This window comes from Monomorium pharaonis, chromosome 1, assembly GCF_013373865.1.
Source record: "Monomorium pharaonis isolate MP-MQ-018 chromosome 1, ASM1337386v2, whole genome shotgun sequence".
Taxonomy (NCBI): Eukaryota; Metazoa; Arthropoda; class Insecta; order Hymenoptera; family Formicidae; genus Monomorium; species Monomorium pharaonis.
The window spans coordinates 31,931,261-31,954,006 of NC_050467.1; the positions used below are offsets into that span (position 1 = coordinate 31,931,261).

The 22,746-nt window shown below is 29.3% G+C and overlaps 2 protein-coding genes and 1 pseudogene across 4 annotated transcripts; 2 read left to right on the forward strand and 1 right to left on the reverse strand.

Moving 5' to 3' along the window:
- Positions 1–1,242: 1,242 nt before the first annotated feature.
- On the reverse strand, positions 1,243–6,192 carry LOC118646130. Of its 2 annotated transcripts, none has more exons than XM_036288434.1 (11): positions 4,622–6,192; positions 4,116–4,264; positions 3,779–3,919; positions 3,541–3,600; positions 3,175–3,326; positions 2,863–2,929; positions 2,549–2,696; positions 2,223–2,416; positions 2,028–2,130; positions 1,708–1,838; positions 1,243–1,603 (listed from the first exon to the last, which is right to left on the reverse strand). In XM_036288434.1, exons 1-11 carry the CDS (start codon positions 4,686–4,688, stop codon positions 1,268–1,270), a joined length of 1,548 nt encoding a protein of 515 aa, XP_036144327.1. In that variant the 5' UTR covers positions 4,689–6,192; the 3' UTR covers positions 1,243–1,267. The 2 variants fall into 2 exon arrangements, with proteins under 2 accessions (XP_036144327.1, XP_036144329.1); XM_036288436.1 differs by having other exon boundaries at positions 4,134–4,264; positions 4,622–6,191.
- On the forward strand, positions 6,075–12,381 carry LOC114255275. 2 transcript variants are annotated; one of them, XM_036288444.1, is made up of 5 exons: positions 6,075–6,211; positions 9,130–9,281; positions 10,198–10,560; positions 10,645–10,839; positions 11,225–12,381. In XM_036288444.1, the coding sequence occupies exons 2-5, from the start codon at positions 9,134–9,136 to the stop codon at positions 11,716–11,718; spliced, it is 1,200 nt and encodes a 399-aa protein (XP_036144337.1). In that variant the 5' UTR covers positions 6,075–6,211; positions 9,130–9,133; the 3' UTR covers positions 11,719–12,381. The 2 variants fall into 2 exon arrangements, with proteins under 2 accessions (XP_036144337.1, XP_036144341.1); XM_036288448.1 differs by lacking the exon at positions 6,075–6,211 and having other exon boundaries at positions 8,650–9,281.
- Positions 12,382–14,247: 1,866 nt separating this feature from the next.
- LOC118646053 lies at positions 14,248–15,214 on the forward strand (annotated as a pseudogene).
- The last annotated feature ends 7,532 nt before the right edge of the window (positions 15,215–22,746 follow it).

Sequence of the window (22,746 nt, forward strand, 5' to 3'; positions counted from 1 at the left end):
CCAAAGATACTGCTATTTTGAAATTGATTTCTATCCGCCGAATGAAAAAGTAAGGCAAGGAAAATGTTATTTAGTTGAGAAGAAACCTGAGGAGGCATACAAGGTATAGAATAAAAAACAGCACCAAGCTTTTGAATAGTAGCATGAGAACCGAGAGGGTTATTTACCTCGAAATCGTCAAAAAAAAGAAAAAGAGGGATAACAATTTTATCCTTATAATACAGTTGCTTTTTTCTTTGCCATATTTCACCTTGAATAAAATTTGATAACAATTCTTTCTCATTCTCTAAACTTTCCATGTAGTTAAGAATAATATCCAATACTCCCGAAAGAGATAATAACTGTTGTAAGACTGCTTTTATAGATATAAATTTAGCTTTGACATCGCACATTTCTTTTCTAATACAACCATTAATAAGTTTCTCATCAAAGCGACTTCCAACAACATAATCTGTCGCCTGTATAAAATGTTTAGTAGAAAACAAATTTTTAAATCTTTGGTATTCTGTTTCCATAGACATAAATGGTTTTGTAAGAATATTTAGTCCTTTCTTTATTCTAATTAATACATTTTCATCGACAGACACATTCTTCAAGTCATTCATAATGGAAGGTATCACAAATGATGATATATTATTGAGAAGATCATGCATCTCATCCACTATTATTTGAATAATATTCCGTGGAAGGCCTGGAGTGGCATACAGCTTACTAATAAAAGACATGACAAAATCTTGTACCGAAGTACTTGTAGCTAATTCAAATGATTTGGTATTGTCATCAATCAAAGATACTGCATCATCAATCACATCTTGATTGTTAATTGCAGCGGCCATATTCTGATCGTCGCAATCAGGCACGATACCGTTGTTAATATTACTCTCTTCGTTTGATTTGTAATTAGAATGTAGTACAGAGGGTACTTTGTGAAATGATATCAAATGTCTGCGGAAAGTACGCCATCCTTTAAAATCTCGATAACATTTTTTTTCTGGACACATAATCTTTTCATTAATATTCCATTGATGACATATTTGAATGTGAAGATACAATGCCTTAACAGATGCAAATGCATTATACTTACAATCTTTGACAATACATCGAACCATGGTGACAATCACAGCAATAAATGTATGCTTTAAATAAACTACTAAATAATATAACTAATATAAGTATAGTTCAACAAATTTAATGAAATAAAACTTAAAAAAATCAGTAGCTGAAAATCATAATACGTTTACTACTAGTTACAACATAAAAAAACTTCTTACTTTTCGGAAAAAGCTTTCAACTGTTTACTTACTTGAGGTATAACTTTATCCCACTGAGTATGTAATTCATATAATGCAAATTGCAAAAAATACCAAATATTTTCACATTGAGGAGAATATTCAGCGTGTAAAGCATGCACGCACTTAAAGCATACATCTATTGCCGTGCGAATATCATCGAATCTGTAATAATTTTTGTCTATTACGACGTAAAAGTCCTTGCATAATGATAAAGTTGAGCCTACAGCAACAACAAGCGGTTGAACTTTTGTTTTCAAAGCTTGGGCTCTGCATCTAACTCTTTCTAAACTCGGCTCCAAATCATTCATTACCTACATAGTAGAAAAAACTTTATGAAAGGACTGATACAAACATTAATTTACATACGAAAAAAATTGTCATTGCTAGTTGAATTAATAAATTATTAATAACTAACTTTAACATGAAGAATAAATCCATCTATCATTTCCTGAGTACTTGGCTTCCACTTTTTTCTATTTGCTAGTGGTACAGGTACTGGAGTAAATAGATGTCCTAAGTTTAGCATAAGGCACAAATCAGAATCTCCTAAAAATAGAAATTACTTTTTAAAAAAATCAATATCATTTGTATTGCAATACAGAGTTAATGTATATTCTTCATTAAACATATAGAAAGAATTTTATGCAAAAAATATATATTAATGTGTGTAAATGTCACATTAATGTTTTCATGGCACTTTTTACTATTGAAATTATTCTATTTGACGGACAATACCTTCAATAGATAATAACAGTGAAACTTTCCTTGTGAATTCTCCCCACCTACTCCACATTCGTGTGTCGTACTCAGGATATAATTTTTTAAAGTCTGATAGAAGCTAAAAAGTTTACAACAAAAAAAATGGTTTTTTATCATTCATTAAACATTTTTATATTTTGGAAGATTTATGCAAATGTATCGGACACTTACTAACTGGAAGCCAGTTGCTAACTGAAGAGCACTATATTCAGTTATATAATCATACACACTACTTGTTCCCTGTCGTAGCTGCGCCAATCTAACATCACGAGTAGCATCCCATTTTTCTTTTACTTCTTCGTATGGTTCTTTATGAGTACGAAGCCACTCAAGCATTCCACTCAAATCATCATTTAAAGTTACAACTGTAAAATAATAAATTGCTCATACTTTACATAATAATAGCAATTTTTTGAAAATATATAATTTAAAAGATTTTAAATATATATATATATATTTTATTAATTTATTTTATTTTATTTTATGAAGAATCTAACCTGGTTCATTGTTTGTCGAATTTGAAATTTTTTGTCTTAAACCACTTTTACGTAGTTCTTTTACATAATTTGTATATTTATCGTACAATTTGCCTTTGGCATTTACTTTCTTGTCAGAATGCTTTTTATAAGGAATATAATATGTCTCCTGTACAAAAAATATGATAAAAAAGGCGTAATATAAAAAAAGAATATAAGGATTATAAGATATAAGGAGATATAAGAAATATTATATATATATATATATATATATATATATATATATATATATCTTATGTCTCCTTATTATACATATAGAAAGCCATATTACTAACTTGAATTTCTCCTGGAATAGCGTCCTGTATTTGCAAGGCTAATTCTTGCCATCGTCTATGACTTACTCTAATAAATACATATATCGTATTATTATTAACAATTATTTAAAAAGCACATTAAATAAATAAATTTTATCTGTTAAGATAAGTATAAAGTACAAACAGGTCAAAAATTCTAATATAAGCAATCGAATATCTCGTAAACGAAGTAAAGTGTTTTAAAACATAAAGTTTAAGACAAAAGTATCATAATCATCTCTTAATATATAATAAGTAATAAAGATAGCAAACGCACCCTAAAGTTCAATTTACCTTTTGTTCTCGTTTTCTTTTAACTCATTTTTAATAATGGCTAAACACAGTTTGCTTCTTGCTGCGTCCTTTTGTTTATAACTACAAGTACTATTTAAAACAGTTTTGGCAGCTTTTGCATCTAAATCAGTATCACAGAGTTGTGTAATAACCTAATAATAATTGAAAAAATTATATATTTACATAAAAGAAAAAATATAACACATTTATAAAAATATACTTTCAAAAAGTACATATGTATAAGATAAGTAATAATATAATAAAAAATATAATAATAAAATAAATAGTACAATAATAAAATAAATTAATTAATAATTTTCGTACATTTTTATTATTAATAAATTAAAAATTACTGACTTTACTTACATTTGTTGTAGAATGTATCTCTTCTGTCTGCTCTCCTCCTTCTTCATTCAAAGTGATTACCTAATAAATATGCAAAATGTAAAAAATGATGACGAAAGATGTATGCAAACACATTTTAAATTTTACATAAAGTAAGTTATTATTACTATTAAGAAATTAGTTTATAAAATGTATATTTAAAATGTTATTAAAAATTAATTTTTAATATTTATTTAAAAAATTTATTTGTTTGACTTACGTTTAATACTGTTTCTTTTATAACAGTGTTATCAGTGTCATAAACATCATTGTTATCAGAAATTACAATTGGAGGATTTAAAGAATCGTTTTCTGTTGATATGTCATTTATTAAGGATGATGCTTGTGAAGAGATTAATTGCTAAAAATAATATTCTTAAAATATTAATTGCTAAAAGTAATCTAATTATCATCAACATACACTCTTTATATTTAAATAAAAGTAATAGTGAAGTAACAATCCAAAAGTTATTATTAGAATATTTGCAAGAAAAAGTATAAAATATACAAAAAAATTGTAATATTTGCACAGAACAAAATATTGTAAATATACATACCAAAAATACTGTCAATACCTGTGTAAGTAGATCAGCCTTATAATGGTCTAATTTATCACAAAATTTGATTCTAGGTCCTATCTTTGGTATTATAGTCTGAAAGTCGGAAGGCTTCATAATTTTCAAAGCTGTATAATCAATTTCATTTGCTAAAAAAAGAATAATTTTAGCGCTAATGCTGATAAGAGTCTTGTTGAACTAATTGGACACACACACACACACACGCACGCACACACGCACGCACGCACACATACAGACAGACAGATGTAAACTAAACCACAAATCATAATACAAAAAAAGATCTATTGTGTATATCAACATAATAAAGAAGTATTTTCGAAACAACATTTGTTTTACTTTTTAGTTTATGAAAAAAAATATGAATAAGAGGCAAACAAATGCATCTGTAAAAAAACTGTTAATAGCTTGCTAATACTGACACGTTATAATCTAACAATGTAGTATGCTTCCGAAATCGAACTTTTATCATATCAAAATATACAAACCTTTAAAGATGTCAATATAATCTTCAAATCCCCATTCACGAAGTAAATCGCATGTTTTATCATCCATTTTTAATATATAATCGTTTTTGAGGTTATTTTTATCCAACAACACGTCCACAACACGTCCACAACACGTCCAACACGTTTAACACGTCCAACACGTCCACAGTCCAAATTTATGATTTTTGTGAGGAAACTCACGACAGTGTTTCCAGTCTCGACTCTTTTCACAGCAGCGTGCTGTAAGTGGAGAGGATAGCGAACAGCTTGGTCGACGGCACTCGACTATCTGCTGTTTCCTTTTCTCTCGAGCTGTCTCCTTCATGGAAAAAAGACAGCAGATAGTCGATTGTCGATCGCTTGCTGCTGTAAAAGATTTGAGACTGGAAGCACTGCTTACGATCATCAAATGAAATAAGAACTGCGCGTATAATTCCGATGCAACATCCACACACGGTATCCAATGAACTGTTACGGATATTGTAACAAAATATTCTGGTTGGTTACCAGAATATTTTATTATAATAACCAAAAATTGTGTTTAATTGTATTAACTATACATATCATGTTTATCTATCTATGTTATATAGTTATAATAACCAGACACTTAGATATTATAACTAGATTAGTAATAATCAAAATTTTACCATTGTCACACCTAAATATTCTGGTTGGTTACCAGAATATTTTATTATGATAACCAGAAATTCTATTTAGTCCAACTAAATCTTGTTGAACCAAGCATGTCATGTTAATATAACTGTGCTTGTTTTTTCCGTGTGCGCTAACATCGCGACGAACTAAGACACGTTTTCGCGCGCAAATTCTTTCATCACCGAATGCGAGTAAGTGACGACGGGCGGAAGTTCCGCGAATCGAACGACTCTATCGTTTCGCGTAATACGAGTTACCCGAATGCGAGTAGGTGTAACAAAATCTGAAATCACGTCAAAAGACACATTCGTTTACTTGTTTGTGAAGAAGCGTCGCGGACGGGATTTGTGCATTCCGAACACCCGAATGAACTTTCCGTTTACACGTATGTGAAGGAAGCGACGCGGACGGGTAGTGTCTGTGATATAAAGGAATATTTTGACAATTTAATAAATTTTATATTTTATTATTAACTAAATATCAAAGTGAACTGATTTACTTACCTTTGTGTTGTGCGACGATCCTGATCCTGGGAGACGATCCTTGATTAACCTAAAAATAAAATAAAAGGAATTAAAAGAGGAAAAATAACGCTTCTCGAGACTGTGAACGCGGGTTGAAAATAAATCATTAGATACTTACCTGAGACTGTTCCTGGGGAGAGAGCCGATCCTGATACGTTCCTGGGAGAAGCAGCAGCACCTGAAAAATAAAAGATACAATTAGTTCTAAATATTAAGTGCAGATCCCGAGTGTGCGTTGACCGCGAGTGTCATAGGATTACGTTCGAGTTTGTATCCAGCCGAGACGTCGGGAATCCGTACGAGAGCTCGAGACCGTTGCAGTTACCACGAGGCCATCGAGGCAACCTTGCTTCTGGTAAAGGTGAAAGAAGCTGGCGACCGTGTAGGGGACCTGTTAACAGAGCGACGAAAGGTTTGTGAGTTTCCAATTATCCGAAAGTTCCAATTCCGTGTATCATATTTCCGGTCACAACCTAACCTAGTCATTGTAAGTATTATTTTATACTACCTAACCTTATTTTTATTCTTTTTCACATTTATCAAAACTTCTTTTTTTCCTACGTATAATTTTTAATTAATATTTTAAAACTATTTTTTTAGATTTATATTAATAATTATAAATAATAAAAATGCCAAAAGATATACGTTTCTTATCAAAGCGTAGAAAAAATCAATTGATTCGTTCACGAATACAATTTTATAGTACTATTGATAATAGTTTTGGCAATGTTGAAAATAATTGTGCCTTAATGAATGAAATACTAAATAACATAGAAAACAATATTGTAGTCACTGCTACATCCCAAACCGAAGATGTTACATGCAATTTTCCAGTGAATACATTTTCCAATTCAGTTAATTCAGAAATTATATGTTTTACATCAGATAATAATGATATAGAGAAAGATAAGAATTTCAGCAACACGTATTTAGATATAATTAAAGTTAATAATGAATCACAGACTTATGAAAATACTTCTAATTTACACGATAGACTTATTTCATGGGTAATGCAAGAAAATGTAACACAAAAATCTATTAATTCATTGCTGCAACTATTACGTGATTGTGGTCACAATACATTGCCTCGAGATGCCCGGACCTTAATGCAAACTCCAAAACACGCTACACGACAAATTAAGAAAATAGCAGGTTGTTCTTATATACACTTTGGAGTAGCAGATGGTCTTCTACGATCAATAACAAAATATTTAAAAATATGTCCAAACAGTATTGATATTTTAATTAACGTTGATGGTCTGTCAATATCAAAGAGCTCAACAAGTCAATTCTGGCCTATTTTAATTTCTATTTTTACTAATAATATTAATACAAAACCATTTGTTGCTGGGTTATACCATGGTATGTCAAAACCGAATGATGCAAATCAGTATTTAAGTCCATTAATTACTGAATTGATTGCACTTGAGGAAAATGGGATTTATTACAATGAAAAAATATACAAAGTTTTAGTTAAAGGAATTGTCTATGATGCTCCTGCAAGAGCATTTATAACTTATACAAAAAATCATTCAGGTTATTTTGGCTGCAGTAAATGTGTGCAGGAAGGAGAATATATTAATTCTGTTATTTTCCCTTAATTAAATTGCCCTTTGAGAACAGATTGCTCATTTCGAGAAAAACAACAAGAAGAGCATCACACTGGTGAATCTATTATAGAATCATTAAAAATTAATATGATTTCACAAATTGGAATAGATTACATGCATCTAGTATGTCTAGGAGTCATGAAAAGACTTCTTCAGTTTTGGATTAAAGAATTTAAAAATGTACGCTTTTCTAAGGATCATCAAAATTCTCTTTCTAAAACATTATTATCTTTTAGAAAATTCATTCCATGTGAATTTTCGCGACTACCACGCAGTTTACATGAAATAGACAAATGGAAGGCCACAAAACTCAGATTATTTTTATTATATATTGGCCCAATAATTCTAAAATCAGTGATGTCTGCAGAATATTATGAACATTTTCTTACTTTAAGTGTAGCTATAAGAATTTTATGCCATCCGAAATTATGTCTTACGTTAAATGAATATGCTCATAATCTTTTAATTTGTTTTGTTCATTATTACGAGAATTTATATGGTCGATAAAATATGTCGTATAATGTTCATAACTTATTACATTTAGCTAATGAAGTAAAGACATTTGGTTGTTTAGACAAATTTAGCTGTTTTCAATTTGAAAACTATTTAAGAATTTTAAGACTTAAAGTTAAAAATTCACCTAAACCTTTTGAACAATTAATTAATCGGATTTATGAAGAAAATTTATGTCCAAATATAAAAGAATTTAACAAATTATATCCAGTTATTCACTATTCTAAACTTAAATCTAAAATTATTTCGGTAGAGTTTGAAGAATTTACAATTTTTGTTAAAAACCCGAATAATGTATGTTTATTAAAAGATAATTCAATTTTTATGGTAAAAATAATTTTTATCTCAAACCAAATTTTGAAATTTTGCGGTGATCAATTTACTAATACTGAACCATTGTTTATAAAACCATGTAACTAAAAAAATTTAAATATTTCTACAATTAGTGATTCTGCCACTGCTTATAATATAATAATTTCTTTTTTACAAATACGAGGAAAATGTTTAAAATTAACATTTTCTGACAAAGAAGTCATAATTCCTCTAATACATCATTCAAATTAATTTTTTATATTTATTTTGTGGACATTTTATTTATAAATGTGACAGTAATTAATATTCTGTATAAATATTATATTAAATAAATATAATAAAAAATTTATTTTATTATTTATGTACTATATATATATTTTCTTATGTTTTTCAAATAATAAAAACAAATTTTTTGTTTATATATATGCATAAATTTAACAATGTAAGTGTCTTAAACATAAATAAAAAATGTATTTTATTGAAAATATATCACTTTTTTAATCTATTACTTTTGTAATGAATAAATTTCGCTGTTATCGATGAGTGCGTTCAGGAAACACAAGTGATTAATATAGTTAATGATTATTGGTCTTTGCTGTTAGATCTATAAATCTAAACCAATTACGTAAATGATTTACTTAATCATTGTGAGCGTTGTATTTTCTGAACACATTTGTTTTCTGATGCTACAAGAACGAGATAGGACAGGTATAATTATGTATATTATAGAAATTACAAATCTGTTTAATAAATTATATGTATTTTAAAATTGTTCTCTTTTTATAATATGAAATTATGAAGTAGTTTAATTTCATCTTATAAATCTATGAAAATAACCTTGTTAGTGCATTCAATAACTTAACCTATGTTTTGCTTTCTATCTATTTCGAAATAGTAAAATGGCTTATGCAGTTGTTACATTTGATGATGATCTCGTGTCTGAAGTACCAACGAATATGAAAAATGTACCATCTCTAATATCCAAACGTACTGATCCTGATATTCAGACATGGCAATTACTTACAGTGAATATAGAAAAATACTGTGGTAAGAATTTTTATTTTTAAGGGATTATTGATAATAAATATTAATAATAAATATTTTGGAATTTTTACATTTTAATTTCTCTTTGAAATGGAAAAATTATAAAAATTTTAAGTTAGATTCTGAGTACAATAAAGAAAATATTAGGAAGAACAAAAATAAATATTAAATATTATTAAGAACGATTTATAATTATTATACTTTGTTGGATTTTAATATATATTTATATATAAATAACGTATTTAAAAAGTCCGTGATTTAATTTATTTAAAGGACATTAACAATTTGAAATAGCAAACAGTAATTCAAAGATAGATGACAATAGTTAACATCATCTTGAATACATTCATAGATCGACATTGCATAGATCAATACAAATTATACACTCACATACTTAAATCAGAAAAATGACAGAGCTTATTTATTCCTAACATTCTACTCATCACATTTCTAATATTTATTAATCTATTCTGTTTTCTTGTTCTGAAATAAAGTAATTCCAAATTACTCTTTGCATTTAATAATCAATTTATTTTTATTTTCAGTTTCTAATATTTTTAATATTTTCTATATTATATACAAGTTCTAAATAACAATATATTTATAATTATATTATATTCTATGCAGTACATATCCAAAGTTACATAAGTTTGAACATAAGTCGTCTTAAGGAGTGTTCTATAATAAATTGTAAATGCCTTGTCGTCAAATTGCACATTGATTCGTCGATTACGGTTTTTGCAACTTGTAACGTAGCAAGGCATTTGCAATTATAGAAAGCCTCTAAAGACGATTTATGTCCCGATTTTGGACATTGTGCTTCTGAGATTTTACTGTAATTTAATAACATATTTAAAAATTATATCTGATTTTTGTAAATTAATTCTATTTATTTCTTATTCTTTTTAAAATTGTTTAGCTTCCCTTGATAAAGCACGAAAAATAGCAGACGATAAGAATTATACTTCTTGTGAAGAATCCCAATTAGGAAAAGGTTGCAGAACTAAAATTCCTAATAAACAAATTTATTCTGATGACGATTCCGAAGAAGATAAAGAAAATGAAAAAAATAAACAAGTGAAAACAAAGAGAAACAAAAGATTGAATCAACAGATACATAAAGATAGTAGCGGATCAGATAATAATAGTAATAATTATAATAAGGAAGGAATTGGAAAAAAGACACAACTTAAATTGCCACAATGGCCAGATATTAATAATCAGGTCGACGAGGCAATATCTTTACAATTGAATGAAAGTTCAAATGAAAACAATGATGATGGTAAGTGTAGTTGGAAAAATTAAAAATTTATTTTAGTTCAAATTGTTATTGATTATATATTTATTATACATATTATTTGTATAGAATCCGAAAGAGATTGTAGAAGAGACCATTCACCAAGTAAACATTCACCAAGTTACCGTTCACTGGAACGTTCACCAATGTCTTCACAAATTAAAACCAATCAATTAGAAAATATGATATATAACATGCGAAAAATTAAAGAAGAGGTGCGCAAAATAAAAAATGACGTAATGCCACTAGTTCGAAGAACAGACGGTAAGATAATATTTAAAGTGCTTTAATCGATTTAAACATTCACTATATTCTTAATGAGCTAAATATTTTTAAAACCTACAAAATTAATATTTTAGATTTAAAAATGACTCTTTTAAATATCAATATCAATTAAATATCAATAATTATATTGAACTCAAAGAATAATAAACACAAAAGTGCAATATATTATTTTGTATGTACAAGAAATATTAATTCTAGGTGAAATATAATATTTTTAATATTTACTATTTATTACTATATATATCTACACATTATTAATACTATTTTATATAATAACAAAAAGAGTTAATATTATAGAGCATTAACAATATAATGTTTTAATCATATATTAGTTTAAAAAATTTTATTGTGCATTTTGTTACAGAAAACGTTCAGACATTAATGAGAATGGCTGCAGCATCCGATATTCACTTTACAAATATTCAACAACGTATTGATGATATTACACCAGGAGTACTACCACCCGTTTCTACAGATCGAATAACAAAATGTTTACCCTTAAAAACTATTGATGAAATACGTCAGATGGAGTCTATTTTAGAATTAAAAAATGAAGGAGAAAGCTTCGTCAACGAATATAAAACTTTTATTAAAAGAATTGGTGGTCATACTTTGCGCGAGATTGTTAAAAATGCATTGTCACAAGTTTTCACAAATGAATGTGCTTTACAGTGTTCTTGGAAAGGTCGTAAAGATAATTTTGGAGTTGCACCTTTATGTATTATAAAACATATAAGAGATGTGGTGTTAGATATGCATACAAATTATACTCAAAAAGAATTTGACGAAGCTGCAAGTGATTGGTTGCGTTTTGCTAAACAAAGACTCACAAGGCAAACCAGGATTAATAATGAATAGATTAAACAAAGTTGTTCCTCCATGTGAAATATTTCATCAAGTTTGTGTAAAATATTCCAAAGTAATTACTCCAAAGAGATAATTTTCAAAGATAAAATTTTATTTTATTATATATTTTATTATATTGTTGATTACAAATTTGAAAACCTTTAACTTCGCTTTTGTAAATTGCAATACTTTATGACAAGAAATACTTATCTTGATAAAATTTCATAAAATATCGCAATTTTGTAACAAAGTTAAACGATTTTCAAATTTGACAATATTTTATTTTATAGAGTTCTATTCTACCGAGAGTTTGAATCGAGTTGAGTTAGGCCAATTAGCCAATAGTTATACTGGTTACAACAGAATCTAATTTCCGTTGTGACCAGCATAGCCATTGGCTAATTGGCCTAACTAAACCCGATTCAAATTTTTGGTGGAAACCAAAATCATGGTTAATCTTGTTTTGACCATTTTTTTAAAACTTAAAGTAATTACAAAAGCTGGTTAATGTGCAAAAAATAAATAGTATATTTGTTACATCATCCATATAAAGCAATATTACACGCAATTAATATTATTATATTAAACAATATAAGCAATACTATATAAGTCCTAATAAGTTCTACTGAAAATGTACTTATTTTTGTAAAACAAATTGAAACAAAATAAAACTCGTATTTTTAATATGCATACATTTATAAATACTTATTTTGAAAAAGAATCCTTATATATTTAGATATAAATAAGAGTTACATACATTTAACATAATACTAATAACATAACAGAAATGTAACTTAATACGTAACCGTTATGTAACAGCTGTTATGTAACATGTTACATTTTTGAGTGGGAAATAATAATGTTGCAGTAACATATCATTAACATGCATGCAATACAACTTGTAACAATTGGTTTTATAACATTAATGTAACATTTATATAACAATGTTTTGCGGGTCCTATATTATCTTATCTAGTTATCTTATTGAATAAAAAAATTACGATTTAAAGTCTATATAAATTATTCAGATAATTCTATATTCAGATAAAGTTTTAATCGTTTGATTCAGACACGATAAAGAATGATAAAATGTTATGTTCGGCAAAATTGCGAAATAATTTTTCCCTGTTTAAAATATCTCCAATTATATAGACAATGATAGAAAACTATTATAGTATATAACATATTTTTAATAAAAACGTATAGGGACAATTTCAGATTAATTTATATAGACTTTACGTCATAATTTTTATATTCAGTAAGATAGCCAGATAAATTGTATAGGAAAGTACTCATATTCAGATAAAGATTTAATCGTTTAATTTAGATACGATAAAATACGATAGAACTTTATGTCCGCCGAAATGGTAATATATTTGATAGAAACGTATAGGAACAATTTCAGATTAATTCATATAGAGTCTTATAGACCTTGAATCGTAATTTTTATATTCAGTACGATAAGTAGATAGGATCATATAGAAAAGTAGTCGTATTCAGATAAAGTTTTAATCGTTTATTTCAGATACGATAAGAAACGATAGAATTTTATAACTTTTCTATCTGGCAAAAAATCTAGTGTCCGATAGAAACGATAGATTCAGATAAAATTATAATAAATTTCTATCAAATTTCTATATGTTTCTATCAGTTTCTATCGTACTTTTTGAACAGGGCGATTTATATAATAAAAGTGTTTTTATTTTTCCGCTGTATTACGAGCGGAGATATCGCGATTATAATTTTTCGCTCAAGAGTAAATTTAGTTTAAGATACGTCGTAGTCGTCATTATTATCGTCGTCGTCGCCCGGCGCTTAGGACGAATGGTGGAGATTTGTACTGTTGTATCCTCCTTTATCTTTTGTGCCCAAACGTTTGACAACAAGGATAAACGATGCACTATGCGCCATGAAACGGAACGCACCCTGTGTATCGTGATTGGTGATGATCGAGTCCGCCGCCGCGTGTCAATCGAGTGACAGTTCAGGCTATTCTACAATTGCGTAAGCGTAAGGTTGTAGGAGTAGGAGTAGTAGTAGTCGTAAATGTGATACAACGGATCAATCTACAATAGCGTAAAGATACGTTGCAAATTTGATTACAGCAACCAATCAGAGTGCAGTGGATATTTCTAATATGGATGGTGTAGTTGTTCATCATGATTGATATAGAGACAGAGTTGTTGTTAATATTACTGCTATTATATTGTGAATTTGTAAATTTATTGTGTGCAATATATATAAAAGTGACAAGACAAGTGTTAAGGTGGTGGGTGCGCCCAATCAATCGGCGACGAGATGCATTGGGGTTTGATTCTAACCTTGTATCAGAACTATTGTTGTCTGACCATGAGGAGTTTTTCTCATATTGCCGTATGTGGCCTGAACAATTTAATATTTTATTATCTTTGGTGCATTCCCTTCTTCTAAAAAGAAGCCGGAGACGGGCACTTTCTTCAAAACTGAAACTTGCAGCCACTCTTGCGTGAGTAATTTTTTTGTTTCATGATCTTGGAAGATATTCTCTTTTTTGCAAGATGTTATTTTTTAAAACAAGATATATACCTGCACAGATTTCTTGCACATGGCGACAGTATTAAGTCGAAGGCATGGGAATTTCGGATTGGTAAATCTACCATGTATAAAATTGTAATTGAAGTGTGCCAAGCCATTTGGACAGTTGTGCAGCTTTTGTATCTGCCTGAACCTTCGCTTGAGTTATGGACGCAAATTGCTGAAGATTTCTACTCGAAGTGGCAGTTCCCTAACTGTGTTGGGGCATAGATGGACGTCACATGCAAATTCAAGCGCCTCCTAATTCTGGTTCCGAGTTCTTTAATTATAAGAAATACGTCAGCATTGTATTAATGGCTTCTTGCGACGCGTCATACAAATTTACATGGGTGGATATAGGGCAGTACGGTAAATATATATTTCAATTTTTTTTCTTTTTTCTATTTCAGTCTGAGTATTTCCATTTAGGATTATATATATTTATGCATCTTTTCCAGCAAACACAGAACATTGCAGCAGCATTGCGGCAATGTTGTAATATTGTAGCAACATTACAGCAATATTCTAACATTGTCGCAATGTTGCTGCAATGTTCTGTGTTTGCTGGGTCTTTTATTATATTCACATTATGTAATTACAGGTTCTATAAATGATGGAGGAGTCTGGAATAATTCTGCATTTGCTGATGCTTTGGAGCATGGAGAAGCAAAGCTTCCTCCTCTTAAAATGTTGCCTGGAAGTCAAGTAAAATTTCCTTATGTATTTGTGGCAAATGAGGCATTTCCGCTCAAGTCTTATCTTATGAGGCCTTATCCGCGTGCTGCCTTGCAAGATAAACAGCGAGCCTTTAATTATAGACTCTCCCGTGCCCGAAGAGTTATAGAGAACACTTTCGGCATTCTTGTATCTCGATGGCGCATTCTCAGAGGTGCATATGCAACCACTCTCACAATGCACAAATCATATTTCAAGCTTTAGTGTGTCTGTATAATTTCGTAATGACAGAGGAAAGTAAGGAGCCACCTCAGCTTCGTAGCTACTGCCCCTCTAATTATGTAGACCAAGAAGATGAAAAGGGAAATACAATTCCTGGAACTTGGCGGAATGAAGAAAATGAAACAGGACTGCATAGGATTGGACGAATCGGTGCCAATAATCCAGCTAGAACTTCTGTTCAGCTACGGGATACACTTTGCAACTACTTCATTTCTGAAGTTGGTGAAGAAGCTGCCCCTTGGCAGTATCAGCGAGCATTCCGCGGTGATATTATAAATCCGCCACATTTTTAATATTTTCCAAATTTTGGCAAAAAGAAACTCAACATTCTAAGATACATTCTACGAGAAAATGTTTCTACCTAAAAAAGAATTTCTGCCAATAAAGGTAATATATGGTGACTCTTAGTAATATTTGATATAGTTTAAGACAAACATGCTTATACATATTTGATACATTTTCAGGAAAGATTGGTAACATCACGCCGTTTGCAGAATATGAATACGCTATGAATGTGCAAGATTTTCACTTTTACAAAGGTCAAATTTTTTATAGTGCGGCGCAGTTTCTGTTTATCAGATCCAAGTTGAATTTACATATGTAACTTTTGTGGCTTAATTGCTCCTTTGTAAATAATTTATTTTATGTAAAGTTTGTTTGAAACATTATCCTGTATCATAAACATTATCTTACTATAATTATTTTATGATTACTGTAATCCTTTATTATCATATATTTTATTGCTATTACTATAATTATCACATACTCTAACTTTTACTATAATTATCATTTTATATGAAAGCATTACATGTAATTTCATGTTTCAATTATATATAAGTAATCTTATTTTGGTAATTAAAACAATTTTTAAGAAATTAAAAATGCTTTTTTTATTTAAACTACATTGTAGAACAAATTTAGATTTATTAATACATCACATATTTTAACAGAGGAATATATCCTAAATCTTATTATATCTTATACTAAATAATTTATGTCATCAATATATCAGGTTTTATTATTATAAAAATATCTTATATAATCTTATTTACATGTTATTATATTTTATATATCTTATAAAAAAATAATACAATATTGCAAAAAATAATTTTATATTATTGCAAGAAACTAATTTTATGTCTATTAATAGATATTGCTTTCTTATATTGAACAAAACTCAAAATGTGATTTAAAAATGATTAAACTGTGATATAGACTTTTTTTATATTATATTTAAAGTGTTGTTAGTTTACCAACACACCAAAAAGTAACTTTGTTCCAACCTGTTGATTAACTAATTAATAGTTAAAAGTCACGTGTTTTTTTCTTTAAATTAGACAAAAATAGACATATGATTTAACCATTAATTAGTTTACCAACCTGTGTTGATAAACTAACAGCACTTTAAATAGTTCTTATATTGAACAAAAACAAAACTCAAAATATGATTTTTAAAATGATTAAACTGTGATATAGGCTGTGATATAGACTTTTTTTATATCATATTTAAAGTGTTGTTAGTTTATTAACACACCAAAAAGTAACTTTGTTCCAACCTGTTGATTAACTAATTAATAGTTAAAAGTCATGTGTTTTTTTCTTTAAATTAGAAAAAATAGACATATGATTTAACCATTAATTAGTTTACCAACCTGTGTTGATAAACTAACAGCACTTTAAATAGTTCTTATATTAAACAAAAACAAAACTCAAATGTGATTAAAAAAATGATTAAACTGTGATATAGACTGTTTTTTTTATATAAACTATTTAAAGTGCTGGTAAACTGTTAGTTTATCAACACAGGATGGTAAACTAACTAATGATTAAATCATATGTCTATTTTTGTCTAATTTAAAGAAAAAACAAAGACATATGACTTTTAACTATTAGTTCACCAACAAGTTGGAACAAACTTACTTTTTCATACTACTTCTAAATTTCTAAGTTCTCTTTTTCCATGGTATACTTTTGTATAACCTGTAATAGTTCAATTACACATTTTAAACGTTTTTCTTGTGGCACTGTAGCTAGTGCTGCTGAGACAGATGAAAATAGAGAATTTTCTGGCTGATTTTGTTGAGTTCTAGGGGTAGAAAGCAAACGTTCATTAACTGTCTTTGTTAGCGCTGTTATATTAGATGAATGCTTCTCTATGACAGTAGCCACATTTTCCTGCATTTTCTTTTTTCTTATATAAGAGTAGTCCGGTAGGGGAACAGTTCGTTTCAAAGATGGTGAGCTCACAAACGGAACAGTGTCTCCATCAGGTTCTGTAAAAAAGAGAGCATAACACATAAATGAGAGCACACATAAATGATAATAAATAACTAACAATTTAATGTACTAATTACATGCGTTAACTGAAAATAAGATAATACCTGTAGAATAAATGCTGTTTTCTAAATCAAAGTTCCATAACGAGGAGCCAGGAGATGAACTGTTCTCTAGTATTGCTGGACTTGCTGGTGCTACAGGTGGAGAAAATGATGGATCTGGCCTCTGAATATTCTTCGGAAAGTTGAATATTGTTCTACAAAAAAGATAACATTGTCACGAAACAATTATATAATATAAACTAATAAAATTGACAAAGAAAATAGAATATTCTATAATTATCTTACCGTCTGGGTTTAATCACATCTTTCAAAAACTCTAAGTCTTTATACAGTGGCCAGTTACTAATATATGTTGGTTGTCCTGCCCCAGCTCCAGATCGTGAGGCGCTTTCTTTCTCTTTTCTTGCTTTTCGACCAAATTTTTGTCTCAATTTATAAAATTCTTTCTCTGCATCCGGACCGGAAACACATACAGAAAAAAATAAAACAAAGAGAAAAGAGGTAGCACAGCAATAATTGATAGTACCCTATATAGCATAATATCTTTCAGAAAGCTTTTTGAATGATATCTGACAGAAGATATCTTTTAGATATCTTTCAAAAAGTTTTCTGAAAGATGTGTGCTGTGTGGGACTCAACCTCAAAAAAAAGTTAAATTCACAACAGCTGGGTTTTCACCGTGTATAATAACTTACCGGAAAGTACAGAGGTCAAGGCACATCCAATACTCGTCCAGCACATACTTTTCATTTGTTGATCTTTATGCGAAACGCATCGTTTTTTCCACAATAACTCGTTGCTCCTCACCAGCCCAATCAATTCTCTACACGATATTAAATTTAAACAAGTTTCATCTTCGAACTGAGCCTTTCCTCGTATGCCATGATAAATACGCACCAAAAATACTACAATAGATAAAAAGAATACTTTCGAATGCCGAGAAAGAATATTATAATTTGAGACTTTATAGCGGTCTTCGGATCACGTGTATTTCGGCCAAATTATGGCGGTGTTGAGCGGTGTGTGGCATGATGACGTGACAGCACTTTGATTGGTTGGCTTTTACATTCACATCTGTTGTAGCCGTGAAAGATAAAGTTCAACCATCTTCCACAACACGCTCTACAACCGGAAATACCGCTTTACAACGACGCCTACAACACTCTTACAACCACTTGCGACCACGCTTACGCAATTGTAGAATAGCCTTTCGAGGTTAAAGACGTGTTGACGTGTGCGAGGTTAGTTGTGATTTATGCATATTTGCATATTACATCGTGAATTTTATCGTGGAGAGAAATACGGCTGTGCCTAAATTTGAAGATCAGTATAACACTGCGTTGTATAATCAGATAAGTTGCACAAAATTTTTATTTTTTGTATGGAATAAGTATTCTAAGATAAGAGTAATACTTTGTGTTGTTTTATTTTTAGTTATTAAAGAGAAAAAGAAACACTTGATTTGAACCGGAAAAAGAATAGAAAAAGAAAAGAGTGGATGAGTGAAATATCAAAGTTCGGAATTTACAGTGTGTGCTGCTGTTGATAAGAATTCACGGAAGTTCATCCCCTTTTAAATTGAATGAACTATTATACAGAGAATTGGCAGGTTAACCCATTACTTCCCAAGCGGACATTTTATAGTCGATTGGTTTTCGGCTCAGAAAAGTGATGAGATCACATGAAAACTTAAAACAAAATATGCTCTTCTACGTAAAAAGAGTTGCTCTTTCAGATTCCGGGGTCAAAATTTCAAAATTTTTTATTGGAAATTAAATATGGCGGCTCAAAGTTGATATAAATTTTTTCATCGACTATTGACTTTTTATAGTAGAAAACTTTGAAAAATTTCGTCCATGACTGTTGTAAACGATTGAAGTGACGGAGTTTGCCTCTTTAAAGTATAAACTATGATTATTAATTGATATTTTTAAGTAGTTCAAGTAGTTCAAGATGGTGGATGCAGTATGGCGTCCAAATACATGGAAATCATATTTTATTACGATATATGTGTGTGAATAGTCATTTCTCACATTTTCGAGATCGCTGAGTACGAATCTTTAGTCAATTACTCATTTTTCAAAATAGCGGATACAATATGCCATAAAAATCATACTTTATTAAAAACTATGCCTCCAAGTACTTATTTTATGTATTTGTGAGATCGCTGAGAACAAGTTTTGGGTCTGTTTTTTATTTTCCAAAATAGCGGATACAATATGGCGTCAGAATACACAAAAATCATATTTTACTGTGAACTATGTGCGTGGGTACTAATTGTATATGTTTTTGAGGTCGCTGAATACGAATCTTGAGTTTGATTTATATCTTTCGAAAGGCGGATGTAATATGATACACATAGTTCGCAACAAAATCTAATTTTCATGTATTTTGACGCCATATTGTATCCGCCATTTTGAAAAATGACTAATTGACCAAAGATTCGTACTCAGCGACCTCGAAAATGTGAGAAATGACTATTCACACACATATATCGCAATAAAATATGATTTCCATGTATTTGGACGCCATACTGCATCCACCATCTTGAACTACTTGAACTATTTAAAAAAATCAATTAATAATCATAGTTTATATTTTAAAGAGGCAAACTCCGTCACTTCAATCGTTTACAACAGTCATGGACAAAATTTTTCACAGTTTTCTACTATAAAAAGTCAATAGCCGATGAAAAAATTTATATCAACTTTGAGCCGTCATATTTAATTTCCAATAGAAAATTTTGAAATTTTGACCCCGGAATCTGAAAGAGCAACTCTTTTTACGTAGAAGAGCATATTTTGTTTTAAGTTTTCATATGATCTCATCACTTTTCTGAGCCGAAAACCAATCGACTATAAAATGTCCGCTTGGGAAGTAATGGGTTAATTCATAAAATCAGAAGGATATCAAAATAATATTAAAAGGATTATTTGAAGATGTACTTGCTAGTTTTTCAAGTATGCCATTATCTTATGGCAGGCCAGGTAAAAGAATAGTTACAAGTGTTATATTTTTGTTTTAAAAAATATCGTATTGCAACTGTGTGGCTCTTAAATATATCGTACAACCATCTTTTTTAGATTTTGAAATAGGTGAAATATGTGAAATCTTGTCTCAAATTATTACAACATATTATATAGGCTAGTGTCACCTAGCTGGCTTGCCGATGAAGTGGCCACAAGCTGTAATATTGGAGATGGATGCCAAAGATTACTTCTACGTCTGTCTATTTAGTAATTGTCATGCATTCTATGTGAACTGAATAAGGCACAGAAATATACAGATAAGGTTTTTAGTCAAATCGAAAATTAAAAAGTAAGTACTTAAATACTTTGTTTCCGAAACAATTTATTCTATTAATATAATTCTTTTCATACATTTACAAAGATCATATTTAAAATTTTTATCTATATTTTTTATTCTTTAACTTATTTTTTTGTAAATCAAAGCATACATGAGATAAAAGATTTCAAAATAACTATAAGTTGACTTTTCAAATATGGAGCGACATGTCATTCTCCTATATATTACTTTTCATTCTCTTTGCATCAATTTAATATACATTATATTTATTGCTATTTTACAATTAAGATTGTAGTTAAATTGTATGATACATTTATAATATTGATTATTCTTTTACAGTTGTTGATAATAAACATATTTTGCCCATATTTTAATTAATGCTCTTGGAATATATAATCATGTGCCAACTTGTAATGAGAAATAAACGTTTGGCTCTTACGGAAATTTCTCAAGCTTGTTAACTTTGTATGTGACAGCCTATGTTACTTAAAGGCCATCATAGACCACATTCACAATAAGAGCCACGCTTTTGTTTCCCTTATTACAAGCTAACACATGAATGTATGTTTCAAGAGCTTTAAGTGAAACACGGACAAAAAGATTTATTATCAATAATTGTAAAAGAACAGTAAACATAATTATAAACTTATAATTATAATTTAGCTACAAATAGCAAATTTTTTAAATGTATCTTTATGAATGTATAGAGAGAATTTTATTATAATAAATTGTTTTGGAAACAACAAAGTATTTAAATACTTACTTTTTAGTTTTTCGATTTGACTAAAAGCCTTATCGGTATATTCCTGTGCCTTATCTATCCGGCTTGCATAGAATGCATGAGTTACTAAACTAAAGCTGATGTTCATAGTTGAATCTTGTTTAAAGATTGTCTCAAGCAATGTCTTAAAATGCTAATACGACTCTGTGATTGGCTGATGGCATCTTAAGATAGTACTTAAGATGATCTTAAATATGAGATCCGACTATGAATACCAGCCAAAGACGTACAGATGATCCTTGGACATCCATATAAACATATCACCGACATTGTAGCCTGTGACCATGTCATCGGCAGGCCAGCTGGGTGACATAGTCTGTATTGTTTCAGACAAGATTTCATGCTTTTTACCTATTTCAATACATTGCAAAAGAATAAACTATTCACTTTATTCTATCTTTTTTTTAAACTACGTTATATTTGGTACCTTCGAGTAAATAATATATTCTGTTGACTAGACTGTTATTTCCGACCTTTGATTCTAATTATATTATATAATATTCAGAGAAAGAATTACTTACACAAAGAGAGAGAGAGATAAAATACACACAAATGCATATATATGTACATACATGCACATATGTATATACATATGTATATGTATAGACATTACTACACTATGTTATTTCTCTCTCTCTCTCAATTTAACAATAATACTCTTTCTAGCACAATAATTATAATTTATTTATGTGTAAATAACTTACTTTATGTTACTTTTCTTACTTTTTCTTTTTATTATTTCTTAACTACTTCTAATTTTCTTTCTCTTTCTCTCTAGATTAGATTACAAGCCAGCACATGATTATATGTATGTTCTAAGAGCATTAAGTGAAACACGGACAAAATAGATTTATTACCAATAATTGTAAAAGAACAAAAAATACATTTTAATTTAACTACATTTAAAAAGAATTGTATTAATTATAATAAAGTGTTTTGGGATATTCAATGACATTTACAATGCCAATTACATGTTTTAATTCTTTAACATGTTAAGTCTTACCTAAATTGATTGCTGCATTAATTTCACAGATAAATTTACTAAAAAAATATGTTTTTCTTAATCTTCTTAAAAAATAGACCTCTGTATATATATATATATAT